At 50.5% G+C, this 26,902-nt stretch overlaps 1 protein-coding gene across 1 annotated transcript; it reads right to left on the minus strand.

Moving 5' to 3' along the window:
- Window positions 1–1,216: 1,216 nt before the first annotated feature.
- Window positions 1,217–5,002, minus strand: LOC102699312 (probable glycerol-3-phosphate acyltransferase 3). The gene is made up of 2 exons (XM_040524544.1): window positions 4,266–5,002; window positions 1,217–2,327 (listed from the first exon to the last, which is right to left on the minus strand). The coding sequence occupies exons 1-2, from the start codon at window positions 4,974–4,976 to the stop codon at window positions 1,425–1,427; spliced, it is 1,614 nt and encodes a 537-aa protein (XP_040380478.1). The 5' UTR covers window positions 4,977–5,002; the 3' UTR covers window positions 1,217–1,424.
- Window positions 5,003–26,902: the final 21,900 nt, after the last annotated feature.

Genomic DNA, 26,902 nt, shown 5'->3' on the forward strand with positions numbered 1-26,902 from the left:
TTGGTATGATCTATCTATAGAAATCCGTCCGATCGGCTGAGTTTAATAGGTTAATTGATGAATTGCGTTGCTTTGCTACCTTGTTATTTGCATGTTATAATAGTCGGTTGATATCATGTATAGTTGTACTTAGATCTGTACTGTTTCGATTAGGTTCGATCTTCTAGGTCTGGCACAAATATACATGATATTGGTTGTTATTGTTTTATGATGGTAATTAGCGTAGCATTTCAGTTTAGGGTTTAGGGTAATTATATCTAGTCTCGTATCGGCTGACAACTCCATGTGTGATAAGTTCTGTAATGGTCCTATAATAGTTCGATCGGCCGAGTAATCTCAAGACTGTCTCGGTTTGGTCCGATCTCTTACGATTAATTGGTTGATTGAGCTGTTCAGTATTTATCTTGCTCGTGATTAAGCCGATTGGGCATGTTTATAGTTGTAACCATGAAATTCATGTAAATCCGATTGATTAGTCTATCGGCTAGGGTCCTGGAACGGTATTGGCTATCCGGCTGATAGCGATTTCAGGGTTAAATGTGTTTCCATGTTATATCCTGTCAGTTACAGGATCAAATTGACTGGCACGTCCAGTATTTCTAAGAATTAGGTCCTGCACTGGAGTGGTCTAAGATTGATTCCCAGGCCCACGTGTGTGACCGTCGATCGTTATTTTCAGCGTCAACAAGGCCATGCTCTAGCCTGTAATCCAAGGAGAAAACTTGCACGTTTAGTTTAGGGGCTCTAGGTTTGCCAGATGAGGTGTGCTTGGGCTGATTTTGGTGTGCTGAATGCTGAATGATGGTCGATCGATGTTAGGTGATCTAAAAGGATGGATTAGCAAAATTAATAATTCATGATCCTCCAAACGCAAGAAACGAGGACCTCAAACTTTACGGATGGTAGAGAAAGTACTACAATTGATGTTCTTTAGGGTATATTACCTCCGTTTCATAATATAAAATGTTTGATTTTTTTAATGATAACGTTTGACCGTTTGTCTTATTTAAAAATTTAGCACAAACATAAAAAATGACAAGTCGTGCTTAAAATTCTTTTATAATAGATTAAGCCACGAGCAAAATAAATGATATTTTCATAATTTTTTAAATAAGACAAATGATCAAATATTAAAAAAAATCAAACATCTTACGTTACGAAACGAAGGGGTATATTGCTGAAGATATTTGAAAAACAATACTCGTATTGTCTTTGCTTGGCATGCCTATTCTAGTAAAAGAAGGGAGTACAATGTTATTTTATTATGTTGTTTACAGGAAACATAAAAACAAGAATGTTTGTGATGAAAACAACACATCTGAAAGAAGTAAAAATAAATAAAAGCAATAAAGAATCCGATCACAGATTAGAACGTAAATTCAATATACTATCTCCAGAGCTCACAGCTAGCAGATGACACCGGCCTACTTCTTGGCTTCACCTTTCACGTTCCCTTCGTTCCCGGCCAGCATCCAGTACTTGTCCTTCCGTGTCTGCTCGGTCAGCTCGAACGCGAGCGCTTCGCCGAGCACGCGCTGCACCTTGTTCGCGGCGGCAATGCTGTGGCCGTGTCCGGCCACCTCGCCGTCGGCCGGCGCGGTGCTGACGCGCTCCAGGAACTCGACGCGGTACTCCGGCCTCGAGTTCATCATGAAGTAGAACGGGTCCAGCCACTTGGCCGCGGGCTTCGTCGACGTGCCGTAGAAGATGTCGACCCGCGTCTCCAGCGCGACGGGGGTCACCTCGCCGGTGAGCTCGGCGAACAGCGGGCTGAACCGGAGGAGGTACGGCTCGCGGCACGTGGTGCCCTCGGGGCACACCACGAGGTCGCCTCGCGCCAGCAGCGCCTCCATGCGCCGCCGGTCCTCGCCGCGGTCGCGGGTCAGCCGCGCCGTGCGGATGGGTGCGATGAGCTCCGAGACCGGGCTGACGCTGTACGTCACCGCGGTGACGGGCTTGTTCAGCCCGGCTGCGACCGTGATCGGGTCCAGCAGCGTGCGGTGGTTGCAGACGTAGAGGCGGCCGGCGGCGCTCGTCCCGTCGTCGCGCCGGGTGGCGTCGGCCGTCGGGCCGGCGATCAGCCGTGAGCGCATGCCGGTGAAGGCGGCGAGAGGGATGGACACGCGGTAGGGGAGGAGGCCGAAGGCCAGGCTGCGGAAGACGGCGAGGAGGATGCCCCAGGGTAGGTAGGCGTACATCGCCATGGCCGCGTAGGGCGTCGGCTTGAAGGCGAGGCGGCCGTCGTGGAAGATCAAGGGCCTGGGGTACTTGTCTCTGGGCACCGGTTGCCATTCCTTCTTGTCGGCGTCACATACATCATACGTTTCCTGCGCGTTAAGATCGATCACACTGTTAATTAATTGCGTTCTGCTAATCCACTGCGCAGCAAAAAGTCATGTTACAGATGAGGATTACTCCTGTCGCAAGACTTTTATGTTTCGTTTTATTTTTAAAAATATATAATTATTAATTATTTGGTTATAATTTAATTTTTTATTATCTGAATTTTAAGTATAACTTATAATTTACATATTTGGATAAAATTTTTAAATAAGGCAAATGATCAAGCTATTTAAAAGTAAACAACCATATATAGAAAACATGCAGAGTAGTAAATTGGTTTAAATATAAGTAGTCTCATCTGCACTTTGCGCGGCAACGTATGTACGTTGCACCGTTTAAGCTCCTAGGAACGTTTGCTCAAGTCAAACATGTTAAAGAGAAACTATACTAATACATTCATTGGCACTGTCATGTCCTAAACATAAAATATGTATTTTTGGAGATGTTTTTGATAGAGATTAAGTAGAAAGGTCAATTGGTAAACTAACTGATCAGTGGAGAGTTATAAAACAAAACAAGGGCACTATAAGAATATAGTTTCAGACAAAAACAATACAAAGATTTACTTTCTTTGTGTACACTTAGAAACGCTAGCAGCTACTGTTCGCATCAAAGACAAGCAGCTGCTACAAATTTTGCGTAGATGAAGTACAAATTCCATTTCTAGATTTTTAGGATGAGTTTGCACACATTTTACTTCTTAATTTCATCTCTCGAATTGTCCACAACATGCAATTAGAAACAGACAGGGCAACGGGAAATGTTTCTTTTTTTAAAAAAAAAACATACGGCTTCAACTGCTTCACCCAAACCATGCAAGTTGCTAACTCAAATCATTTTATCTCATTCAAAATTCCAGGTGTACCACATAATAATATATTATATATCCTTACTTGAGATCCCATATATTAAGGTTAACAATACACGATATGCTCACCAAAGCAAAAAAACTACACAGGATACATTTCATTGGCACATTGGTAGGTTTGCGTTGCCACCTAACTTCAACTAAGAAGAGATAAACTGCATGCATGGCATGTTAAGCATATTTGGAGCGCGTCAAATATATGTTTGTGTAATCCACCAGTGCGGCGCCAATTTCAAACCAAACGCAGCCTACTCGATCAAATTCCTTTCTGTAAAGTTCATCTCCAAAGTCCGAATATTGGCGACTCGTTTCACTAAGAATTTCTTCAAAAGTACTTCTACAATTTTAATTGTTCATAATATCAACTAAAAGTACATATGCTGATATGCTAACATTACGAATATGCAGATGCTGAATGGCTTATATTCCGGTGAACTAATGACTGTTATGAAAATTTCGTGCCAAACATGCTAGCTAGTCGATCAGTATTAAAGTGTGTTACACTAACACATATGGTTGGTTAATTAACGTGGCCATAATACGTTGCCATTAGGTTGAATAATACATATTTCATCAGCATGATCAGGCTCAAGGGCGGATATAGCATGGGGGCGGTGGGGGCTCGAGCCCCCGCTTCCCCCTCGTTAAAATTATTGGAGCCCCCATAAAAATTTATCTAAAATTTATGATAAAGATTAGTAGAAAATGAGACTGAAACTTTACCTAACTTTTCTAGACCGTTCTAATATCGTTAGCTAGATTTGATACTGATGAGGCTGTCCATGTCGTTAATTTATGTGAAGTTCACGAATAGATCATGAAAACGGTAAGAAAACTTTATGTGCCAAGAGGACCAAGTCCTACACCATACTAAGAAAAAAGGAACTTTTAATCTAACCAATCGACTACGTACTTAATGTGCTTGTTACTGTTTAATTAATTAATTAATATTTTTTTACATAATAATCATGTAAATAGCTCGTCAAGAAAACTCAACACTAGGAACTCATGCATTATATAGTCTATAGATAATATAATAAATAAAAATACTCACCTTGCAATAATAAGAAAACAGATGGTGTATCCTACTGCCCACTTCAGCAAGGCCAACAGCTTGGTCGCCCTTGCCACTCTTCATGTCCATCACCTCCTCAACCAAACCTCCCGTCGTCTCCATGTCGTCGACGATGAGCCCGGCGTAGCGCCCGGCCACCACCATGAGCTCTCTTCCGATGACGGCGTCCACGCCAACGTATTCCTTCAGGAACCCTTCGACCATCACCCTCGGAAACGTCGCAGTAACCACCACCACTTTCCTGGCGTTCCTCACCGCCTCGAGCCCCTCCATGGCCATCTCTTCCAGGAAGAACTTGGGTAGAACCGCCTTGCCGATCCTAGCCACCTCCTTCTCGCGCAGCCCAATGAAGGACACCATGGCCATGGCCCTGAGGCGGATGTCTCGGCCAGGGAGGAGGCACAGGAGAGGGTACGTCAGCAGCAGGAGGAGACCACGGAGGAAGCTGCCGGCCTCGACGGCGACGACCATGAAGTAAGGGAAGGCCGACATTGGCGACCTCAGGAGCCACGACTCGAGATCAACCATCACCGTTTGGTCGTGCAGCTTATCTGCCGGCGGCATGGCTGCGCCCGTTGACGACGAAGACGACGTCGGGCGGCGGTGGTGTCGGCCTCCGAAGAAGCATCGCCGGAGGAAACGACGGAAGGAGAGAACGGCCTTCGGAAAGTCCCAGGGCTTCTTCGCCATGGCCTCCGTTTGTGTTTCGTGTGTTGCTTTTGGATCGGTTTGGTGTTTTTTTTGCTCGGAAATCCTTGACCTTGAGATGGTACTTGTAGGCTGTGCAAGTGTGTGCTCTCAGCATACATTTCATGTTTTGACTAGTCTTGGTTGGTTGGGGTAAGTAGCACAGGTAGGAAAATTGCTTGGGTTCTAGCTACATGTTGGATTGGCTGTGAAGTCTAAAGATCGTATGGCAATTTGGCATCACACGTCAAAGTGTAAAGCCACGTGGGATTTCAAAACTATATCATTATCAGGCAGTTTCGTTTAAGTTGTGTGTATCATAATGAAATCTTTTACGATACAACATATATACTAATTTGCACTGTGATGCATAAATATAAAATATGTATTTTTTTTGAGATGTTTTCATAGAGAGTAAGTAGAATGGTCAAATTGGTAAATAACTTAGTGGAGGGTTATAAAACAAAACAAGGGTACTATAAGTATATAGTTTCAGACAAAAACAAAACAAATATTTACTTCCTTGTTGCACACTTAGAAACGCTAGGTAGCCACTGTTCGCATCAGAGACAAGCAGCTGCTATAAATTTTGCGTAGATGAAGTACAAATTCCATTTCTGGAATTTTAGGATGAGTATGCATATTTTACTTCTTTCATCAGTTGAACTGACAAGAAGCAATTAGAAAAAGACAGTCAATGGAAAATGTTTTTTGAAAAATATCCGGCTTCAACTGCTTCTCCTAAGCCATGCAAGTTGCTAACTCAAATCATTTTATCTCATTCAAAATTCCAGGTGTACCACATAATAATATATTATCTTTACTTTAGATCCGATATATTAAGGTTAACCATACACGATATGCTCACCAAAGAGAAAAAAAACTACACACGATACATTTCATAGGCACACAGGTAGGTATCCGTTGCCACCTAACTTCAACTAAGAAGAGATAAAATGCATGCATGGCATGCTAAGCATATTTGGAGCGCGTCAAATATATATATATCTATGTGTAACCCTCCAGTGCCGCGCCAATTTCAAACCAAACGCAGCCTACTCGATCATATTATTCCTTTCTGTAAAAGTCATCTGCAAAGTCCAAATATTGGCGACTCGTTTCACTAAGAATTTCTTGAAAAGTACTTCTACGATTTTAATTGCTCATGATGTCAACTAAAAGTACATGCGCTAACATTCCCTTAAAACGAACATGCAGATGCTGATCTAATTAATTCCGGTGAACTAATCACTGTTATGAATTTTCGTGCCAAACTAGCTAGCTAGCTAGTCGATTAGTATTAAAGTGTTTTACAGTAATACATATCGTTAGTTAATTAACGCTCGTGACCATAATACGTTCCCATTGGGCTTAATTATTATACATAATTCATAACCATGATCAGGCTGTCGACGTCGTAATTAAGTATTTCAGTATTTGGAGTTCGGGAATAGTTCACGAAAACGGTGAGAAAAATTTATGTGCCAAAGGGCCAAGCCTTACACCATACTAAGAATAAAAGAACTTTTAGTCTAACCAATCGCCTACAAAGTGTGCCAGTGGTTGTTTCTTTAATTGATTAATATTTTTCTTACATAATAATTAATCATGTAAATCTCTTGCAAAGAAAACTCAACACTAGGAACTCATGCATTATATAGATACCGTAAGTAATAAAAATTTTCTTTGCTTAGATATCGAAAAAAAATACTGACCTTGCAATAATGAGAAAATAGATGGTGTGTATTGTCACGCCCAGAAATTTACACCAAATTTCTGAACAATAGCATGTATTAAATCTCGGTCCAGGCATCAGCCCGAGTACACACTATGACAAATTAATACACGGTTCCACGTCTTAAAAACAAATAAAAACAAGTATCTATCGAAATGCAGCGGAAAGAGGAAGACAAAACTAGACCATCTAATCTTCAGCTTCAGCTGGCGAAGACGGCTCCACACCACAGGCACTCTCGACGGCGGACTGAACCTTACCTCAACCTTCGGAACAACCTTATTCTGACACAGGCTCTGGCACTTGCTCTGGTGGGGGAAAAAGTAAGCAAGGCTGAGTACAAACCACCGTACTCAACAAGTAACACCCAAGAGAGGGAGAATAATGAATGCAATAGGGTAACAAGGATAGGCTAAGGTTAAATTGCACAAAAGCTGCAGTAATTTAGCAAAACAGTAAATAAAATAGACTGAAATAAAAGTGAAGTAAACATTTAAAATAATCATCCACTGTCCAACGTTACACCACGTTGCAACAGGCCTAGACCGCTGTCGAACGTTACACCACGTAGCGACAGGGTCAACCCTCTGTCCAACGTTAAACCACGTTGCGACAGACCCAAACCACTGCCAACGTTACACCACATTGCGCAGGGTCAAACCAGTTCCAAGATTAATAAAATTATTAAAGGGGTTCAACTAATCCCAGTGAGTCTGTCGGTTCGCCCAATAACCGCGGGCACGGCTATTCGAATAGTTTTACTCTGCAGAGGTGTACAACTTTACCCACAAGACATGGCTCCCAAGCATGTTACCATGCCCCAACGTATCACCACGATACCTCAGTACGGAAACCATGATAAGACCTTTCACCCAGCCCTCCCTAGACAATCGCACCACACTTCAGGTTTCACCCCCTCCTTTACACCAAGTCGGGCAGTCCCCTCTTGTGCCTTGGTAGATCCGGAAGCAGGAGAAGCTTTCGTTACACCACGATTGCCCGTCCATACTCCATCACGCCTACCCTTGCCTGGGTACGTCGAATAGGGACAAGCTAGATTACGAGTCTCACCGTTGCCCATTCTGGCTTGTGGTTAGTACGTGTAAGACCTTCAGGGTTTCCCGAGAACCGGTCCTTAATTGCCATGGGCACGACTCTCAAAACCATGCACCCACAGCCCACCATAAGCAATATTTTAGTTGTATTAAACCACATCGGGAAATGAATAATGATAACAACCATTGAAGGTGTACCAAAGTGCAACAATAATTAAATAATAATTGGTGAGCTAGTTGAACTAAGCATGGCTAAGCATTGACTAACCCTAATTCTAGTCAAATTAACCCTGGGATGACAATAATAAATGGGAATCAACGGATATAAAGGTAAATGCCCAATAGATAAATACAATAAATAGATTTGCATAAAACAATGCATGTTTGAATGTAAAAGCGGGGGATTTTATAATCATGGGTTCAATATGATCAAAGAAGGGTGCCACTTGCCTTGCTTAGACCCACGAGGAACTTCGGCGACGACTTCGGGAACGAACGGCGCTGCGACGGGGTCAAAACCTACGACAAACAAGGCAAAACAAACAAAACAGGCTAAAAAACTACTGAAACAGAGAAAGAAACTATTTTTAATGGATTCTTGGCATTTTTCTGGATTTAATGAAACTTGAATGGACCTAAACGGAGACTAGATGGATTACTTATGAATTTTAGAAGTTTTCTGGGTTTTTTAGCTAAACAGAAAAGTCCTAAATCAATTATTGCGCAATTAATGGGGCTGCTGACGTCAGCGAGGAGAGAGGAACTGACGGCTGACAGGTGGGGACCACCTGTCAGTGGGAGAGAGGGGAGGCGGCTGACACGCGGGCCCGGGGAGGAGAGAGAGGAAGGGGCTGGCGGGGAACTGACGGGTGGGTCCCACTCGTCAGCGAGAGAGGACAGAGAGGAGCGAGCAGAGCGCGCGGCTCGCGGCGCGACGGCGCGGCGGGCGGCGACCGGCGGACGACGGCGCGGACCGGCGGGTATGCGGCGGACGGCGGCGATTGGCGGCGGCGGCCGGGAAGCGAGGACGTCGGCGGCGCGAGCAGCGGCGCCCGAGCGCGGCGCACGACGACGACGGCACGGCGGCACGGCGACGGCTGAGGAGGAAAGGGGAGGTGGCGATGGCGATGACCGGCGGCACGAGGGCGTCGACGTCGGCGACACCGACCGGCGACCGAAGGGCGACGACGGCGTCGGCGAGGAGGAGGCAGAGACCGCGGCGGGGTGGCACGGCTCGGAGCGGCGGCGGAGCAGAGCGGAGGGAGAGGGTGGCTGAGCGGCGGCGGAGCGGAGCGGCCAAGTGGCAGCGAGAGAGGAGAGGAGAGACGGCCTCGACGGCGGCGCGGGGACAGTGACGGCCAGCGACGGCTCGACAGCAGAGCGGCGGTTGGTGGTCGGCGGAGGCGAAGGTGGTGACGAGAACGGCGACGACGTGTCGGCGCGGACGAAGACGGCAGGTGGAGGGGCGACGACGAGCGCCGGCAGCGCACGACACCCAGTGACGGCGCGAGGGATCGGGTGGCAGCGGAGCAGAGCGGAGGAGGGAGCTCAGCGACGGCGTCGCGAGGGAGAGGGGGATGAGATGCGGCGTTCAGCCGGGGAGGCGGCGACGGCGCAGCAACGACGGCGTCGGCGACGACGTCGGGCGGCGACAAGCGGGCGGCGACGGCGACGACGGCGCGACGACGACGACCGGCGTCCGACGACAGCGCGTGGCGCGCGACCGAGCGCGGCGCACGGGGACGACGGCAGAGCGGCACGGCGACGGCGGGCGGGCGCGGGAAGCGGCCATGCGGGAAGGCGTGGGTGGCGCGAGGACAGCGTGACGACGGCGGAGCTGGGCGACGGTCTGGCAGGGGCCGCTGGCGACCGGCGGAGTCCAACGACGACGGCGCGGGGGTGAGCTCAGGGGTGATGATGAGGGAAACGGGAGAGGGAGAGGAGAAACGCTCACCGGCGGCGACAAAGAAGGCGGCGCGTCGGCGAGGGCGAGGCGGCGGTGATGACGCAGACGCGCGGCGGCTGACGACGCGCGGTGACGAGATCGGCCGACGGCGTCGAGACGACGAGCACGGCGGCGGGAGGGACGAAGGGGCGGCGACGACGCTCGGGTGCACACCGGCAGCGACGGAGGCCGGCGGGAGATCAGCGAAGACGAGGCGGCGGTGGTGACGCGGGTGGGCGGCGACGTCCGACGGCCGACAAGAAGATCGGCGGCTGACGGCGACGGAGGGGAGCTTCGGGCGGAGAGGGGAAAGTGGCGGCGGGGCGGCGGCGTGAGGATTTTATAGGTGGTGGCGCCGGCTAGGGCGGAGCGGCCGGTGGAGACCGAGTCGACGACGCGGCGAACTCGGCGGCGGCGGTTGCGGCGGTGGTTGCAGCGGCGGCGCGGCGGAGGACTCGGGGCGGCGGCGGACTCGGCTGGCGCGACGCGGAGGCGGGGGCGCTGGCGAAACCTGGTCGCTGACAGGTGGGCCCCACCTGTCAGTGGCGCGAGGGGAGGAGGGAGGCGAGACGGACTTCGCCGCGGCGCGGGCGGACGAGCGGGCGAGCTGGGCCGAGGCGGCCCAGGCGGGAGGAGCGCGCGCGCGCGGGGACGGAGCGGAAGGCCGGCTCGGCTGGGCCGGCCGGGCGGGGAGAGGTGGGCCGGCTCGGCTGGGCCGGCCCGGGAAGGAGGAGAGGAAAAAGAAAAAGGAAAAAGAAAAGGAAGGGAGGAAAATTGGACTTCGGCCCAATTTGAGAAGGAAGGGAAAAAGAAAGGAAAAAGGAGGGAAAAAGGAAAACCTCACTTTTGCCGAGTTTTAAATTAATTTGTTTGGCCAAATTTTATACTTCTGCAATTTAAATTCAAATCCTGTTAGTCGATTTGCGAGCCTCGATTTAATTGAATTAATTCCTTTTAGAGGGATTTTTCCTGAGTTAATTAAGCCAATTGTTATTTACGGATTTCTTTTTACGATTTAGGCTTGGGATAAAACTCCGGGCGTGACAAATCCACCCCCCTTAACAGAATCTCGTCCCCGAGATTCGGAGGAGCTGTTAAAGAGGTGCAGACAAGCAGCCTAGAGTTGGCAGAACTTACCTGGAACAAACTCGGGTGCGGCTTGAGCTTCCTTGGCTGAGACTTGATTGACTTGGGCTTGCACGAATCCTCGTTTGTTGCGTCTTGGCTGTGGACACTCCTTGGCGAAGTGACCCGGTCTGTTGCAGTTGAAACAAACCCCTGGCTTCTGAGCTGGTGTTGCCTGGCTTGGCGGTGGCAGTGCTGATAAGGGCTGCAGTGGTCCTCCATTGCTGTCGTTGTCATGGGGGTTGTAGTTGCTTGGGTTGAAAGGTCGGTGTTGACGAACAATCGGTGTCGAAGACCCCTGCTGTTGTCCAAAGTGCAAACGTGGCTTCTGGTTCTTTCCTGTGTTGACTTGTTCCGCTTTTCTCTTGCGATCCATCTGGTTGCACTGGTCCTCCTGGCAGATTGCTTTGTCCACTAACTTCTCAAAGTCCGCCAAATCCTTTGAGATCAGCTGTTTGGTCAGGTCATCATTCAATCCTTCAAGAAACTTCTCTTGTCTTTCAGTATCGGTGCGCACATCTTCCGGGGCATAACGTGCTAGGCGGTTGAACTCATGGAGATACTCTGTAACTGTCATATCCCCTTGTTGTAGATCACAAAACTCTCGCTTCTTCTGTGCCACTATTCCATCCGGCACATGAGCTTTCCGAAAACTGTTGCAGAACTCGTCCCAAGTGATATCTGTAGTGGCAGTCCGAGTAGCCAGAAGGTTATCCCACCAAACGGAGGCGGGTCCCATCAGTTGGTGAGTCGCGAAAGCGACCTTCTCTTGATCACTGCACTCCAAAAGATTCAGCTTCTTTTCGATTGCATGTAGCCAGTCATTTGCTTCCATCGGGTTGGTTGTGCTCGCAAACGTCGGTGGTCGAACTCGAAGAAACTCTGATAACCTTGACTGTGCTGGTGGTGGTCCTTGGTGTTGATTCTGCTGCTGATTCATCCAAAGCTGCATCACCTGTTGGTGTTGTTGTTGCATCTGTTGCATCATCATGGTCATCATCTGAGCCTGGTTGGCTAGAACTTGGGCAATCGTCGGGTCCTCTTGTTGCGGCGGTGGCGGTCCATTGCGCGAACCTTCATGGTTTTCTTGACTTCCAGTTGCTCCATTGTTGTTGCGGTTACTGTTCCTTGTGTTCACCATCTTCAGAGCAGAAGGAGAGAACAAAGGCAGAGGAGAAAATCAAAGGGGCTTTTCTTGAATTACTCGAGTGAAATTTTCTGATCTGGATTAAAACACTTAAAAGAGCACTCAACTCCTGGTGGTACAACCATAACGCCACTACTTGCTATGGTGAACCGCTAACCCCAAAACAAACCTACACACACAAAAACTACCAAGCAACGACTAAAAGACGATGCTAGGGTAACGTCTACGGCTCGAAACGGCTGCGACGACTGAAGAAGCAAAGCTTGACTCTTGAACGACTTGTCTTCAACTTGAGAGCGACGCTTGGAGTAGCGCAGACCTGACTCTTCACTTCGGGAAGAACTTGAATCTTCGGTCTTGACACTTGATCGGCTGAAGTTGCTGATGACTGCTGCGACGAAGGCACGGGCTCGTCGGTGGGATGACACACATCTATAGAGATCAAGGTTTGAGAAGCAAGAATGCTCGCTAAATTTTCAAAACCAAAAGACTCGACTCTTTTTTTTTTTTGCAAACAACTCAAATTTTGCAAATCCTAATGCATATGATAGAAGGCTCCTAGGGTTTCCATTTGGCTCATCCTACGGTCAAGATTGGCTCTGATACCAACTTGTCACGCCCAGAAATTTACACCAAATTTCTGAACAATAGCATGTATTAAATCTCGGTCCAGGCATCAGCCCGAGTACACACTATGACAAATTAATACACGGTTCCACGTCTTAAAAACAAATAAAAACAAGTATCTATCGAAATGCAGCGGAAAGAGGAAGACAAAACTAGACCATCTAATCTTCAGCTTCAGCTGGCGAAGACGGCTCCACACCACAGGCACTCTCGACGGCGGACTGAACCTTACCTCAACCTTCGGAACAACCTTCTTCTGACACAGGCTCTGGCACTTGCTCTGGTGGGGGAAAAAGTAAGCAAGGCTGAGTACAAACCACCGTACTCAACAAGTAACACCCAAGAGAGGGAGAATAATGAATGCAATAGGGTAACAAGGATAGGCTAAGGTTAAATTGCACAAAAGCTGCAGTAATTTAGCGAAACAGTAAATAAAATAGACTGAAATAAAAGTGAAGTAAACATTTAAAATAATCATCCACTCTCCAACGTTACACCACGTTGCAACAGGCCCAGACCGCTGTCGAACGTTACACCACGTAGCGACAGGGTCAACCCTCTGTCCAACGTTAAACCACGTTGCGACAGACCCAAACCACTGCCAACGTTACACCACATTGCGCAGGGTCAAACCAGTTCCAAGATTAATAAAATTATTAAAGGGGTTCAACTAATCCCAGTGAGTCTGTCGGTTCGCCCAATAACCGCGGGCACGGCTATTCGAATAGTTTTACTCTGCAGAGGTGTACAACTTTACCCACAAGACATGGCTCCCAAGCATGTTACCATGCCCCAACGTATCACCACGATACCTCAGTACGGAAACCATGATAAGACCTTTCACCCAGCCCTCCCTAGACAATCGCACCACACTTCAGGTTTCACCCCCTCCTTTACACCAAGTCGGGCAGTCCCCTCTTGTGCCTTGGTAGATCCGGAAGCAGGAGAAGCTTTCGTTACACCACGATTGCCCGTCCATACTCCATCACGCCTACCCTTGCCTGGGTACGTCGAATAGGGACAAGCTAGATTACGAGTCTCACCGTTGCCCATTCTGGCTTGTGGTTAGTACGTGTAAGACCTTCAGGGTTTCCCGAGAACCGGTCCTTAATTGCCATGGGCACGACTCTCAAAACCATGCACCCACAGCCCACCATAAGCAATATTTTAGTTGTATTAAACCACATCGGGAAATGAATAATGAGAACAACCATTGAAGGTGTACCAAAGTGCAACAATAATTAAATAATAATTGGTGAGCTAGTTGAACTAAGCATGGCTAAGCATTGACTAACCCTAATTCTAGTCAAATTAACCCTGGGATGACAATAATAAATGGGAATCAACGGATATAAAGGTAAATGCCCAATAGATAAATACAATAAATAGATTTGCATAAAACAATGCATGTTTGAATGTAAAAGCGGGGGATTTTATAATCATGGGTTCAATATGATCAAAGAAGGGTGCCACTTGCCTTGCTTAGACCCACGAGGAACTTCGGCGACGACTTCGGGAACGAACGGCGCTGCGACGGGGTCAAAACCTACGACAAACAAGGCAAAACAAACAAAACAGGCTAAAAAACTACTGAAACAGAGAAAGAAACTATTTTTAATGGATTCTTGGCATTTTTCTGGATTTAATGAAACTTGAATGGACCTAAACGGAGACTAGATGGATTACTTATGAATTTTAGAAGTTTTCTGGGTTTTTTAGCTAAACAGAAAAGTCCTAAATCAATTATTGCGCAATTAATGGGGCTGCTGACGTCAGCGAGGAGAGAGGAACTAACGGCTGACAGGTGGGGACCACCTGTCAGTGGGAGAGAGGGGAAATGGGCGGCTGACACGCGGGCCCGGGGAGGAGAGAGAGGAAGGGGCTGGCGGGGAACGACTGACGGGTGGGTCCCACTCGTCAGCGAGAGAGGACAGAGAGGAGCGAGCAGAGCGCGCGGCTCGCGGCTCGCAGCGCGACGGCGCGGCGGGCGGCGACCGGCGGACGACGGCGCGGACCGGCGGGTATGCGGCGGACGGCGGCGATTGGCGGCGGCGGCCGGGAAGCGAGGACGTCGGCGGCGCGAGCAGCGGCGCCCGAGCGCGGCGCACGACGACGACGGCACGGCGGCACGGCGACGGCTGAGGAGGAAAGGGGAGGTGGCGATGGCGATGACCGGCGGCACGAGGGCGTCGACGTCGGCGACACCGACCGGCGACCGAAGGGCGACGACGGCGTCGGCGAGGAGGAGGCAGAGACCGCGGCGGGGTGGCGCGGCTCGGAGCGGCGGCGGAGCAGAGCGGAGGGAGAGGGTGGCTGAGCGGCGGCGGAGCGGAGCGGCCAAGTGGCAGCGAGAGAGGAGAGGAGAGACGGCCTCGACGGCGGCGCGGGGACAGTGACGGCCGGCGATGGCTCGACAGCAGAGCGGCGGTTGGTGGTCGGCGGAGGCGAAGGTGGTGACGAGAACGGCGACGACGAGTCGGCGCGGACGAAGACGGCAGGTGGAGGGGCGACGACGAGCGCCGGCAGCGCACGACACCCAGTGACGGCGCGAGGGATCGGGTGGCAGCGGAGCAGAGCGGAGGAGGGAGCTCAGCGACGGCGTCGCGAGGGAGAGGGGGATGAGATGCGGCGTTCAGCCGGGGAGGCGGCGACGGCGCAGCAACGACGGCGTCGGCGACGACGTCGGGCGGCGACAAGCGGGCGGCGACGGCGACGACGGCGCGACGACGACGACGGCGCGACGACGACGACCGGCGTCCGACAACAGCGCGTGGCGCGCGACCGAGCGCGGCGCACGGGGACGACGGCAGAGCGGCACGGCGACGGCGGGCGGGCGCGGGAAGCGGCCATGCGGGAAGGCGTGGGTGGCGCGAGGACAGCGTGACGATGGCGGAGCTGGGCGACGGTCTGGCAGGGGCCGCTGGCGACCGGCGGAGTCCAACGACGACGGCGCGGGGGTGAGCTCAGGGGTGATGATGAGGGAAACGGGAGAGGGAGAGGAGAAACGCTCACCGGCGGCGACAAAGAAGGCGGCGCGTCGGCGAGGGCGAGGCGGCGGTGATGACGCAGACGCGCGGCGGCTGACGACGCGCGGTGACGAGATCGGCCGACGGCGTCGAGACGACGAGCACGGCGGCGGGAGGGACGAAGGGGCGGCGACGACGCTCGGGTGCACACCGGCAGCGACGGAGGCCGGCGGGAGATCAGCGAAGACGAGGCGGCGGTGGTGACGCGGGTGGGCGGCGACGTCCGACGGCCGACAAGAAGATCGGCGGCTGACGGCGACGGAGGGGAGCTTCGGGCGGAGAGGGGAAAGTGGCGGCGGGGCGGCGGCGTGAGGATTTTATAGGTGGTGGCGCCGGCTAGGGCGGAGCGGCCGGTGGAGACCGAGTCGACGACGCGGCGAACTCGGCGGCGGCGGTTGCGGCGGTGGTTGCAGCGGCGGCGCGGCGGAGGACTCGGGGCGGCGGCGGACTCGGCTGGCGCGACGCGGAGGCGGGGGCGCTGGCGAAACCTGGTCGCTGACAGGTGGGCCCCACCTGTCAGTGGCGCGAGGGGAGGAGGGAGGCGAGACGGACTTCGCCGCGGCGCGGGCGGACGAGCGGGCGAGCTGGGCCGAGGCGGCCCAGGCGGGAGGAGCGCGCGCGCGCGGGGACGGAGCGGAAGGCCGGCTCGGCTGGGCCGGCCGGGCGGGGAGAGGTGGGCCGGCTCGGCTGGGCCGGCCCGGGAAGGAGGAGAGGAAAAAGAAAAAGGAAAAAGAAAAGGAAGGGAGGAAAATTGGACTTCGGCCCAATTTGAGAAGGAAGGGAAAAAGAAAGGAAAAAGGAGGGAAAAAGGAAAACCCCACTTTTGCCGAGTTTTAAATTAATTTGTTTGGCCAAATTTTATACTTCTGCAATTTAAATTCAAATCCTGTTAGTCGATTTGCGAGCCTCGATTTAATTGAATTAATTCCTTTTAGAGGGATTTTTCCTGAGTTAATTAAGCCAATTGTTATTTACGGATTTCTTTTTACGATTTAGGCTTGAGATAAAACTCCGGGCGTGACATGTATCCTACTGCCCACTCCAGCAAGGCCAACAGCTTCGTCGCCCTTGCCACTCTTCATCTCCATCGCATCCTCGGCCAAACCTCCGGTCGTCTCCATCTCGTCGACGATAAGCCCGGCGAATCGGCCGGCAACCACCATGACCTGATCTCTTCCGATGACGTCAAATTAAAGCCACGTGCGATTTCAAAAGTATTTGAGGCAGTTTCGTTTTAAGTTGTGCGTATCATAGCGAGATCTTTTACTATATAACATACTAATAGCATATATTATCTATACCATACTAGGAAACAGTTTCTAGCGTGTGCTTGTATGCTATCTAAATAGTCATTACAAAATATAAAAAAAATAAATAAGATAGATTAATATGAGTTATATCACTCCACAAACATGCAAGTTTAAATCTAACTTCTACAAGTTGTAGCAAAAAAAGAAACAAACAAAACTGAAATTAAGTATATGCATATTCATAATTGTTTTTGTTATTTTTTGTAAAACTTGTAGAAGTTGAATTTAAACTTACATGTTGGTGGAATGATATAACTCATATTAAACTATCTTGTCAAATTTTTTCATAATTTTAATGACTATTTAGATGATATACAAGCAACGGGTGTATTCATACACCCGTTGCTAAAAAAACTGCTTCCATACCATACTAAAAAGACTCTAGTGGTCGTGGCAGATTGTCTGTCACCACCACTACAGTTAATGACGTGTGGACCTTGCGTGGATCAAAAAGGCTGCAAAGAGAGGAGGGAGTAGCCATTGAAGAGGGGGCTAGCGGAGGGATTTGCGACGCTAGCCGAGGAAGGATGGGGCCAACAGAGGGAGGACAGCGCCAACGGAGGGAGGCGCACCGCCCCGAGCCTCGCCGGCCACCGCGTCGATTCGCCGCCCCAACCCATCGGGGAAGATGAGTGGACGCCAGCGGCGATGGGCGTACAGCATGTCGCCCGAGAAACGTCGATGGCGCGAGCAGCTAGTGGTGGCAGAGGTGGCAGAGAGGAGGAGACGAGGCGCCATGGCAGGGGAGGAGAGGAGCAGAGGCAGTGCCAGCAGCGAAGGCACGGAGTGGAGTGAAGAGGGGACGGTGGCTGGGAGTGGGTGGGGAGAGGAGAGAGAAAGAGAGGGGGAATAGGGTTAGTTATATAGTATGTTATTAGTTATTGGGCCTATCGGGCCAAATTCACCTGTAAATTTATATTTCAGGGCCTCATGGCCCCCTGTTTTAATTGATAACAATAATAATAATACATTGATAATAACATATTAATAATATTTCTAAAATATAAAGTCCCGTTGCAACGCAGGGGCAATTTGCTAGTCAGTATAAACAATTTAAAGATATAGGTTAATTTGAGATCCTACTTAATTATATTGCATTGTAATTTTTAAAAAGATAATTTATTTTTCAATGTTAGCTTGTGAGAGCATCTTCGTAAACTTACATCCACACACTAAAAGAACGAATTTTTTTGAGAAATATTATTCTTTTTATGGAAAATCGCAAAAATGGCGGCCATCACAGGAAAATCGCAAAAATAGACCCTGTCGAACTTCCATAGGTCGATAGGGTTTATATCGAATGGCCGGAATTTGACTGGGTTCCCGATCGAACGGCTGCGACATCGACACGACCTGTCGAACTTTAAGTTCGATAGGGCTCTTGTCGTCCTCCCAACCTTCGACAAGTGCATGCACCAACATTTCTCATGTTAGTCCGTGCTCTCTTTTTTTTGCGTTTCTTATATATGCAGGCGAGTGAGGACGTTGTGCAGTGGAGTACGTAACTAAGTTGTGAAACATCTTGATCATTACGTCTTAAATTTGGCACTGTTGATGCTGGCCGGTTGCCATCGAACAGCACAAGTTCGACTACACAAGATATGTCGAACAGCCATAAGTCGATACAACGGCATGTCGAATGTACCCAATTCGACGGGGTGCATGGTGGCAGGTGGTGGGCCCAGTCGCCCTTCCGCCATTCGATAGGATACCCTGTCAAATAGCACAACATCGACAGGCACCTATCAAGCTTCCTCCGTTCGACAGGGTTCTATTTTTGCGATTTTCGTGCGACGGCCTCTGATTTTGCGATTTTTCATAAAAAGAATAATATTTCTTAGAAAAATTCAAGAAAGAACCCCATCTATAAGAAATTTCGAGGGATGCTCGGTAAAAGACCTAGATGAGAAAATAGATTTTTTAGGCAGCCGCTTAACCAGCCTGGTACCAAAAATAGAAAATGATGGGCCTCTTAAGAAGTCGACTAGCAAAAATAAGTCTAACATGGTATGGATCCCCTGCTCTCGGGCTAAATACACATGGGGTGGATCCCCTGCTCTCGGGCTAAATACACATGGGGTGGATCCCCTACTCTCGGGCTAAATACACATGATTCTTTGTTAGTTAAATGAATGCATGTGTATTATGGCTGATAGAATCTCTGATTTTGTGTGGGAATATGAAGAATCTCTGATCATGTTTTTTCAAAACCATGTTCTAACTATCAAAATTATAGTTAACTACTAATTTCCTATTTTTTTACAATTTTATAGTTTTTTAGATTTCTTTTATAGTTTTTACCTCGGTTTATTTTGTCCATGGTTTTCCCTCGAAACCATGCAATTTTGACTACTTATCGTATAGTTTTGACCGCTTACCGCAGGGTTTATACTGTCCAAATTATTCGCATTTTATATGTCTCAAATTGTACAAGCCGCCGTTACCGCGAGAAACCGCTTGATTTTGACTAGAAACCGTGTGATTTTGACCAAAAACCGTGTGATTTTGACTAGAAACCGCACGGTTACCGCGGTTACCGCATGGATTTAAATTTAAATTTTTTGGACTCAAATTTATCGTTGTTTCGGCGGTCGCACGAATGGCTTGCATGGTAAAGGAAACCTTGGATGGGACTATACCGTACCACTGTATGTACTGCGCTCCATCTTTTCGTTTATACGTATGTTTATAAGCAAAAACTTAAAGTTTCACCTAAAAATTGGAATTGATTTAAGGGTTTTCACCGAAGTTTATTTTTAGCATTAGCTTTTAGATTGCTAAGAACAGATATATAAATATTTTTTAAATTATTTTTCGTTTGCAAATATCTCATTTGACTTTTTTTCAAGAAAAACCAAAATAATCAACCGTTATTTAGGTACTATTACCTTTATTTTAGGTTATAAAATATTTTTTAATCTTGATCAATTAATAATGATACTTATGAATATATATATATGTGTAACATATAAATTGGTTCGTATATAAATATAAAGAAAACCAAAATGTCTTATAACCTAATAAAACGGTTAGAGTATGACTTAATAATTTCGTCGGTTCTTTTCTCCCCTGAAATGTAAAAGGCGAGAGAAAACGGAGTCTCTGGTGTGGGGCATCGAAGAATCAAAACTCCATTTTTGGAGCTATCAAGGTGGGCCTTCCACTAGGCATTCCTCTGGATTAATTGTAAATGTTGGGTGGTTTACCGTTAACTACCTAACGGTATTTCCCTTCCATTATTCCATGTCCTATATATATATATCTAAGTGCGATAGCATTGAACAGACGTACGACGTCAGTGCGTCACAACATGCTTCTCATCCGGTCCCGTCTAATTAACACGAAAGATTACGTCCGTGTTTTGTTGCAGATCGAGAATTCTACGTGTCATTTTCTTCGACGAAATAGAATAAAGTGGGGGTGTGTCACGCCCGGGGTTTTATCCCAAGCCTAAATCGTAAAAAGAAATCCGTAAGCAACAATTGGCTTAATTAACTCAGGAAAAATCCCTCTAAAAAGAACCTAATTCAATTAAATCGAGGCTCGCAAATCGATTAACTGGATTTAAATTCAAATTGCAGAAGTATAAAATTTGGCCAAACAAAATAATTTAAAATTCGGCAAAAGTGGGGTTTTCCTTTTTCCCTCCTTTTTCCTTTCTTTTTCCCTTCCTTCTCAAATTGGGCCGAAGTCCAATTTTCCTCCCTTCCTTTTCTTTTTCCTTTTTCTTTTTCCTCTCCTCCTTCCCGGGCCGGCCCAGCCGAGCCGGCCCACCTCTCCCCGCCCGGCCGGCCCAGCCGAGCCGGCCTCCCGCTCCAGCCTCCTCCGCCCGCGCGCGCCTCCGCCTGGGCCGCCGCCCGGCCCAGCTCGCTCGCGCGTCCGCACCCGCGCTCGCCGCGAGTCCGTCTCGCCTCCCTCCTCCCCTCGCGCCACTGACAGGTGGGGCCCACCTGTCAGCGACCAGGTTTCGCCAGCGCCCCCGCCTCCGCGTCGCGCCAGCCGAGTCCGCCGCCGCCCCGAGTCCTCCGCCGCTGCAACCACCGCCGCAACCGCCGCCGCCGAGTTCGCCGCGTCGTCGACTCGGTCTCCACCGGCCGCTCCGCCCTAGCCGGCGCCACCACCTATAAAATCCTCGCGCCGCCGCCCCGCCGCCACTTTCCCCCTTTCCGCCGAAGCTTCCCTCCGTCGCCGTCAGCCGCCGTTTTCCCCGTCGGCCGTTGGACGTCGCCGCCCACCCGCGTCACCACCTCCGCCTCGTCCTCGCCGACCTTCCGCCGGCCCTCGTCGCCACCGGTGGTCGCCGAGCTTCGTCGCCGCCCCTTCGTCCCTTCCGCCGCCGTGCCCCGTCGTCTCGACGCCGTCGGCCGATCTCGCCCCCGAACGTCGCAGGCCGTCGCTCGTCTGCGTCATCACCTCTGCCTCATCCTCGCCGACCTGCTGCCGCTCCTCGTCGCCACTGGTGAGCGCTCCGCTCCTCTCTCCCTCTTTCTCCCCTCTTCGTCGCCGCTGCCGACCTCCCCGTGCAAACGGTAAGTGCCGGTCGCCGTCCGCCGCGTCACCCGCTTGTCGCCTTCTCGTCGTCGCCGTCACGCCGTTGTTGCCGTGCCGTTCGCCATCGTCACCGTGCGCCACTGCTCCGGTTGCGCCGCCGCTCCGGTCGCGTCCGCCGCTCAGCCGCCAAGCTGCGTCGCTGCCTGGCCGACTCCACCCCACTCCTCCCTCGTGCTCCCGCCTAGCTCCTCTGGCCGCATCCGGTTGCGCCGCCGCTCCGCAGCGCCGTCGCGCCACCGTCGCCCGGCACCGACCGATCTCATCGCATCGGCCGTCGTCGCCGCGCCACCCCGGTGAGCCCGCTCTCCTCCCTTCCTCTGTTTCTTCGTGCGACCGCAAGTGCGCCCCGCCACTCGCCGTCGGCCGACGTCCTCCGCCGCCACCCGATCCCGCGAGCCGTCGTTTGGTGTCGGGCGCTGCCGGTGCTCGCTGTTGCATCTCCGCCCTTCGCCACCATCGTCGCGCGGCCACCAAGCCTTCGCTGCCTGCGCCCGCCGTCGCCTCCACCTTCCGGCGCCATCGCCATCGCCCCTCCACCTGCCGTCTTCGTCCGCGCCGACTCGTCGTCGCTGTTCTCGTCACCACCTTCGCCTCCGCCGACCACCAACCGCCGCTCTGCTGTCGAGCCGTCGCCGGCCGTCGCTGTCCCCGCGCCGCCGTCGAGGCCGTCTCTCCTCTCCTCTCTCGCTGCCACTTGGCCGCTCCGCTCCGCCGCCGCTCAGCCACCCTCTCCCTCCGCTCTGCTCCGCCGCCGCTCCGAGCCGCGCCACCCCGCCGCGGTCTCTGCCTCCTCCTCGCCGACGCCGTCGTCGCCCTTCGGTCGCCGGTCGGTGTCGCCGACGTCGACGCCCTCGTGCCGCCGGCCATCGCCATCGCCACCTCCCCTTTCCTCCTCAGCCGTCGCCGTGCCGCCGTGCCGTCGTCGTCGTGCGCCGCTGCTCGCGCCGCCGACGTCCTCGCTTCCCGGCCGCCGTCGCCAATCGCCGCCGTCCGCCGCATACCTGCCGGTCCGCGCCGCCGTCCGCCGGTCGCCGCCCGCCGCGCCGTCGCGCCGCGAGCCGCGAGCCGCGCGCTCTGCTCGCTCCTCTCTGTCCTCTCTCGCTGACGAGTGGGACCCACCCGTCAGTCGTTCCCCGCCAGCCCCTTCCTCTCTCTCCTCCCCGGGCCCGCGTGTCAGCCGCCCATTTCCCCTCTCTCCCACTGACAGGTGGTCCCCACCTGTCAGCCGTCAGTTCCTCTCTCCTCGCTGACGTCAGCAGCCCCATTAATTGCGCAATAATTGATTTAGGACTTTTCTGTTTAGCTAAAAAACCCAGAAAACTTCTAAAATTCATAAGTAATCCATCTAGTCTCCGTTTAGGTCCATTCAAGTTTCATTAAATCCAGAAAAATGCCAAGAATCCATTAAAAATAGTTTCTTTCTCTGTTTCAGTAGTTTTTTAGCCTGTTTTGTTTGTTTTGCCTTGTTTGTCGTAGGTTTTGACCCCGTCGCAGCGCCGTTCGTTCCCGAAGTCGTCGCCGAAGTTCCTCGTGGGTCTAAGCAAGGCAAGTGGCACCCTTCTTTGATCATATTGAACCTATGATTATAAAATCCCCCGCTTTTACATTCAAACATGCATTGTTTTATGCAAATCTATTTATTGTATTTATCTATTGGGCATTTACCTTTATATCCGTTGATTCCCATTTATTATTGTCATCCCAGGGTTAATTTGACTAGAATTAGGGTTAGTCAATGCTTAGCCATGCTTAGTTCAACTAGCTCACCAATTATTATTTAATTATTGTTGCACTTTGGTACACCTTCAATGGTTGTTATCATTATTCATTTCCCGATGTGGGTTAATACAACTAAAATATTGCTTATGGTGGGCTGTGGGTGCATGGTTTTGAGAGTCGTGCCCATGGCAATTAAGGACCGGTTCTCGGGAAACCCTGAAGGTCTTACACGTACTAACCACAAGCCAGAATGGGCAACGGTGAGACTCGTAATCTAGCTTGTCCCTATTCGACGTACCCAGGCAAGGGTAGGCGTGATGGAGTATGGACGGGCAATCGTGGTGTAACGAAAGCTTCTCCTGCTTCCGGATCTACCAAGGCACAAGAGGGGACTGCCCGACTTGGTGTAAAGGAGGGGGTGAAACCTGAAGTGTGGTGCGATTGTCTAGGGAGGGCTGGGTGAAAGGTCTTATCATGGTTTCCGTACTGAGGTATCGTGGTGATACGTTGGGGCATGGTAACATGCTTGGCAGCCATGTCTTGTGGGTAAAGTTGTACGCCTCTGCAGAGTAAAACTATTCGAATAGCCGTGCCCGCGGTTATTGGGCGAACCGACAGACTCACTGGGATTAGTTGAACCCCTTTAATAATTTTATTAATCTTGGAACTGGTTTGACCCTGCGCAATGTGGTGTAACGTTGGCAGTGGTTTGGGTCTGTCGCAACGTGGTTTAACGTTGGACAGAGGGTTGACCCTATCGCTACGTGGTGTAACGTTCGACAGCGGTCTGGGCCTGTTGCAACGTGGTGTAACGTTGGACAGTGGATGATTATTTTAAATGTTTACTTCACTTTTATTTCAGTCTATTTTATCTACTGTTTTGCTAAATTACTGCAGCTTTTGTGCAAGTTAACCTTAGCCTATCCTTGATACCCTGTTGCATTCATTATTCTCCCTCTCTTGGGTGTTACTTGTTGAGTACGGTGGTTTGTACTCAGCCTTGCTTAATTTTCCCCCACCAGAGCAAGCGCCAGAGCCGGTGTCAGAAGAAGGTTGTTCCGAAGGTTGAAGTAAGGTTCAGTCCGCCGTCGAGAGTGCCTGTGGTGTGGAGCCGTCTTCGCAAGCTGAAGCTGAAGATTAGATGGTCTAGTCTTGTTTTCCTCTTTCCGCTGCATTTCGATAGATAATTGTTTTTATTTGTTTTTAAGCCGTGGAACTGTGTATTAATTTGTCATAGTGTGTACTCGGGCTGATGCCTGGACCGAGATTTAATACATGCTATTGTTCAGAAATTTGGTGTAAATTTCTGGGCGTGACAAGTTGGTATCAGAGCCAATCTTGACCGTAGGATGAGCCAAATGGAAACCCTAGGAGCCTTCTTTCATATGCATTAGATTTTGCAAAATTTGAGTCGTTTGAAAAAAAAAAGAGTCGAGTCTTTTGGTTTTGAAAATTTAGCTGAGCATACTTGCTTCTCAAACCTTGATCTCTCTAGATGTGTGTCATCCCACCGACGAGCCCGTCCCTTCGTCGCAGCAGTCGACAACGACTTCAGCTGATCAAGTGTCAAGACCGAAGAGTCAAGTTCTTCCAGAGGTGAAGAGTCAGGTCTGCGCTACTCCAAGCGTCGCTCTCAAGTTGAAGACAAGTCGTTCAAGAGTCAAGCGTTGCTTCTTCAGTCGTCGCAGCCGTTTCGAGCCGTAGACGTTACCCTAGCATCGCCTTTTAGTCGTTGCTTGGTAGTTTTTGTGTGTGTAGGTTTGTTTTGGGGTTAGCGGTTCACCATAACAAGTGGAGGCGTTATGGTCGTACCACCAGGAGTTGAGTGCTCTTTTAAGTGTTTTAATCCAGATCAGAAAATTTCACTCGAGTAATTCAAGAAAAGCCCCTTTGATTTTCTCCTCTGCCTTTGTTCTCTCCTTCTGCTCTGAAGATGGTGAACACAAGGAACAGTAACCGCAACAACAATGGAGCAACTGGAAGTCAAGAAAACCATGAAGGTTCGCGCAATGGACCGCCACCGCCGCAACAAGAGGACACGACGATTGCCCAAGTTCTAGCCAACCAGGCTCAGATGATGACCATGATGATGCAACAGATGCAACAACAACACCAACAGGTGATGCAGCTTTGGATGAATCAGCAGCAAAATCAACACCAAGGACCACTGCCAGCATAGTCAAGGTTATCAGAGTTTCTTCGAGTTCGACCACCGACGTTTGCGAGCACAACCAACCCGATGGAAGCAAATGACTGGCTACATGCAATCGAAAAGAAGCTGAATCTTTTGGAGTGCAGTGATCAAGAGAAGGTCGCTTTCGCGACTCACCAACTGATGGGACCCGCCTCCGTTTGGTGGGATAACCTTCTGGCTACTCGGACTGCCACTACAGATATCACTTGGGACGAGTTCTGCAATAGTTTTCGGAAAGCTCATGTGCCGGATGGAATAGTGGCACAGAAGAAGCGAGAGTTTCGTGATCTACAACAAGGGGATATGACAGTTACAGAGTATCTCCATGAGTTCAACCGCCTAGCACGTTATGCCCCGGAAGATGTGCGCACCGATGCTGAAAGACAAGAGAAGTTTCTTGAAGGATTGAATGATGACCTGACCAAACAGCTGATCTCAAAGGATTTCGCGGACTTTGAGAAGTTAGTGGACAAAGCAATCTGCCAGGAGGACCAGTGCAACCAGATGGATCGCAAGAGAAAAGCGGAACAAGTCAACACAGGAAAGAACCAGAAGCCACGTTTGCACTTTGGACAACAGCAGGGTTCTTCGACACCGATTGTTCGTCAACACCGACCTTTCAACCCAAGCAACTACAACCCCCATGACAACGACAGCAATGGAGGACCACTGCAGCCCTTATCAGCACTGCCACCTCCAAGCCAGGCAACACCAGCTCAGAAGCCAGGGGTTTGTTTCAACTGCAACAGACCGGGTCACTTCGCCAAGGAGTGTCCACAGCCAAGACGCAACAAACCAGGATTCGTGCAAGCCCAAGTCAATCAAGTCTCAGCCAAGGAAGCTCAAGCCGCACCCGAGTTTGTTCCAGGTAAGTTCTGCCAACTCTAGGCTGCTTGTCTGCACCTCTTTAACAGCTCCTCCGAATCTCGGGGACGAGATTCTGTTAAGGGGGGTGGATTTGTCACGCCCGGGGTTTTATCCCAAGCCTAAATCGTAAAAAGAAATCCGTAAGCAACAATTGGCTTAATTAACTCAGGAAAAATCCCTCTAAAAAGAACCTAATTCAATTAAATCGAGGCTCGCAAATCGATTAACTGGATTTAAATTCAAATTGCAGAAGTATAAAATTTGGCCAAACAAAATAATTTAAAATTCGGCAAAAGTGGGGTTTTCCTTTTTCCCTCCTTTTTCCTTTCTTTTTCCCTTCCTTCTCAAATTGGGCCGAAGTCCAATTTTCCTCCCTTCCTTTTCTTTTTCCTTTTTCTTTTTCCTCTCCTCCTTCCCGGGCCGGCCCAGCCGAGCCGGCCCACCTCTCCCCGCCCGGCCGGCCCAGCCGAGCCGGCCTCCCGCTCCAGCCTCCTCCGCCCGCGCGCGCCTCCGCCTGGGCCGCCGCCCGGCCCAGCTCGCTCGCGCGTCCGCACCCGCGCTCGCCGCGAGTCCGTCTCGCCTCCCTCCTCCCCTCGCGCCACTGACAGGTGGGGCCCACCTGTCAGCG

The sequence above is a fragment of the Oryza brachyantha genome, chromosome 5, assembly GCF_000231095.2.
Source record: "Oryza brachyantha chromosome 5, ObraRS2, whole genome shotgun sequence".
In the NCBI taxonomy this organism is placed as follows: Eukaryota; Viridiplantae; Streptophyta; class Magnoliopsida; order Poales; family Poaceae; genus Oryza; species Oryza brachyantha.

What these genes read in the sequence shown, in the direction of transcription:
- LOC102699312 (XM_040524544.1), bottom strand. Translation starts at nt 4,976, where the DNA reads ATGGCGAAGAAGCCCTGGGACTTTCCGAAGGCCGTTCTCTCCTTCCGT. An exon ending in TGTTTTCTTATTATTGCAAG is followed by an intron (nt 2,328 to 4,265) that starts GTGAGTATTTTT and finishes CTTAACGCGCAG; the next exon opens with GAAACGTATGATGTATGTGA.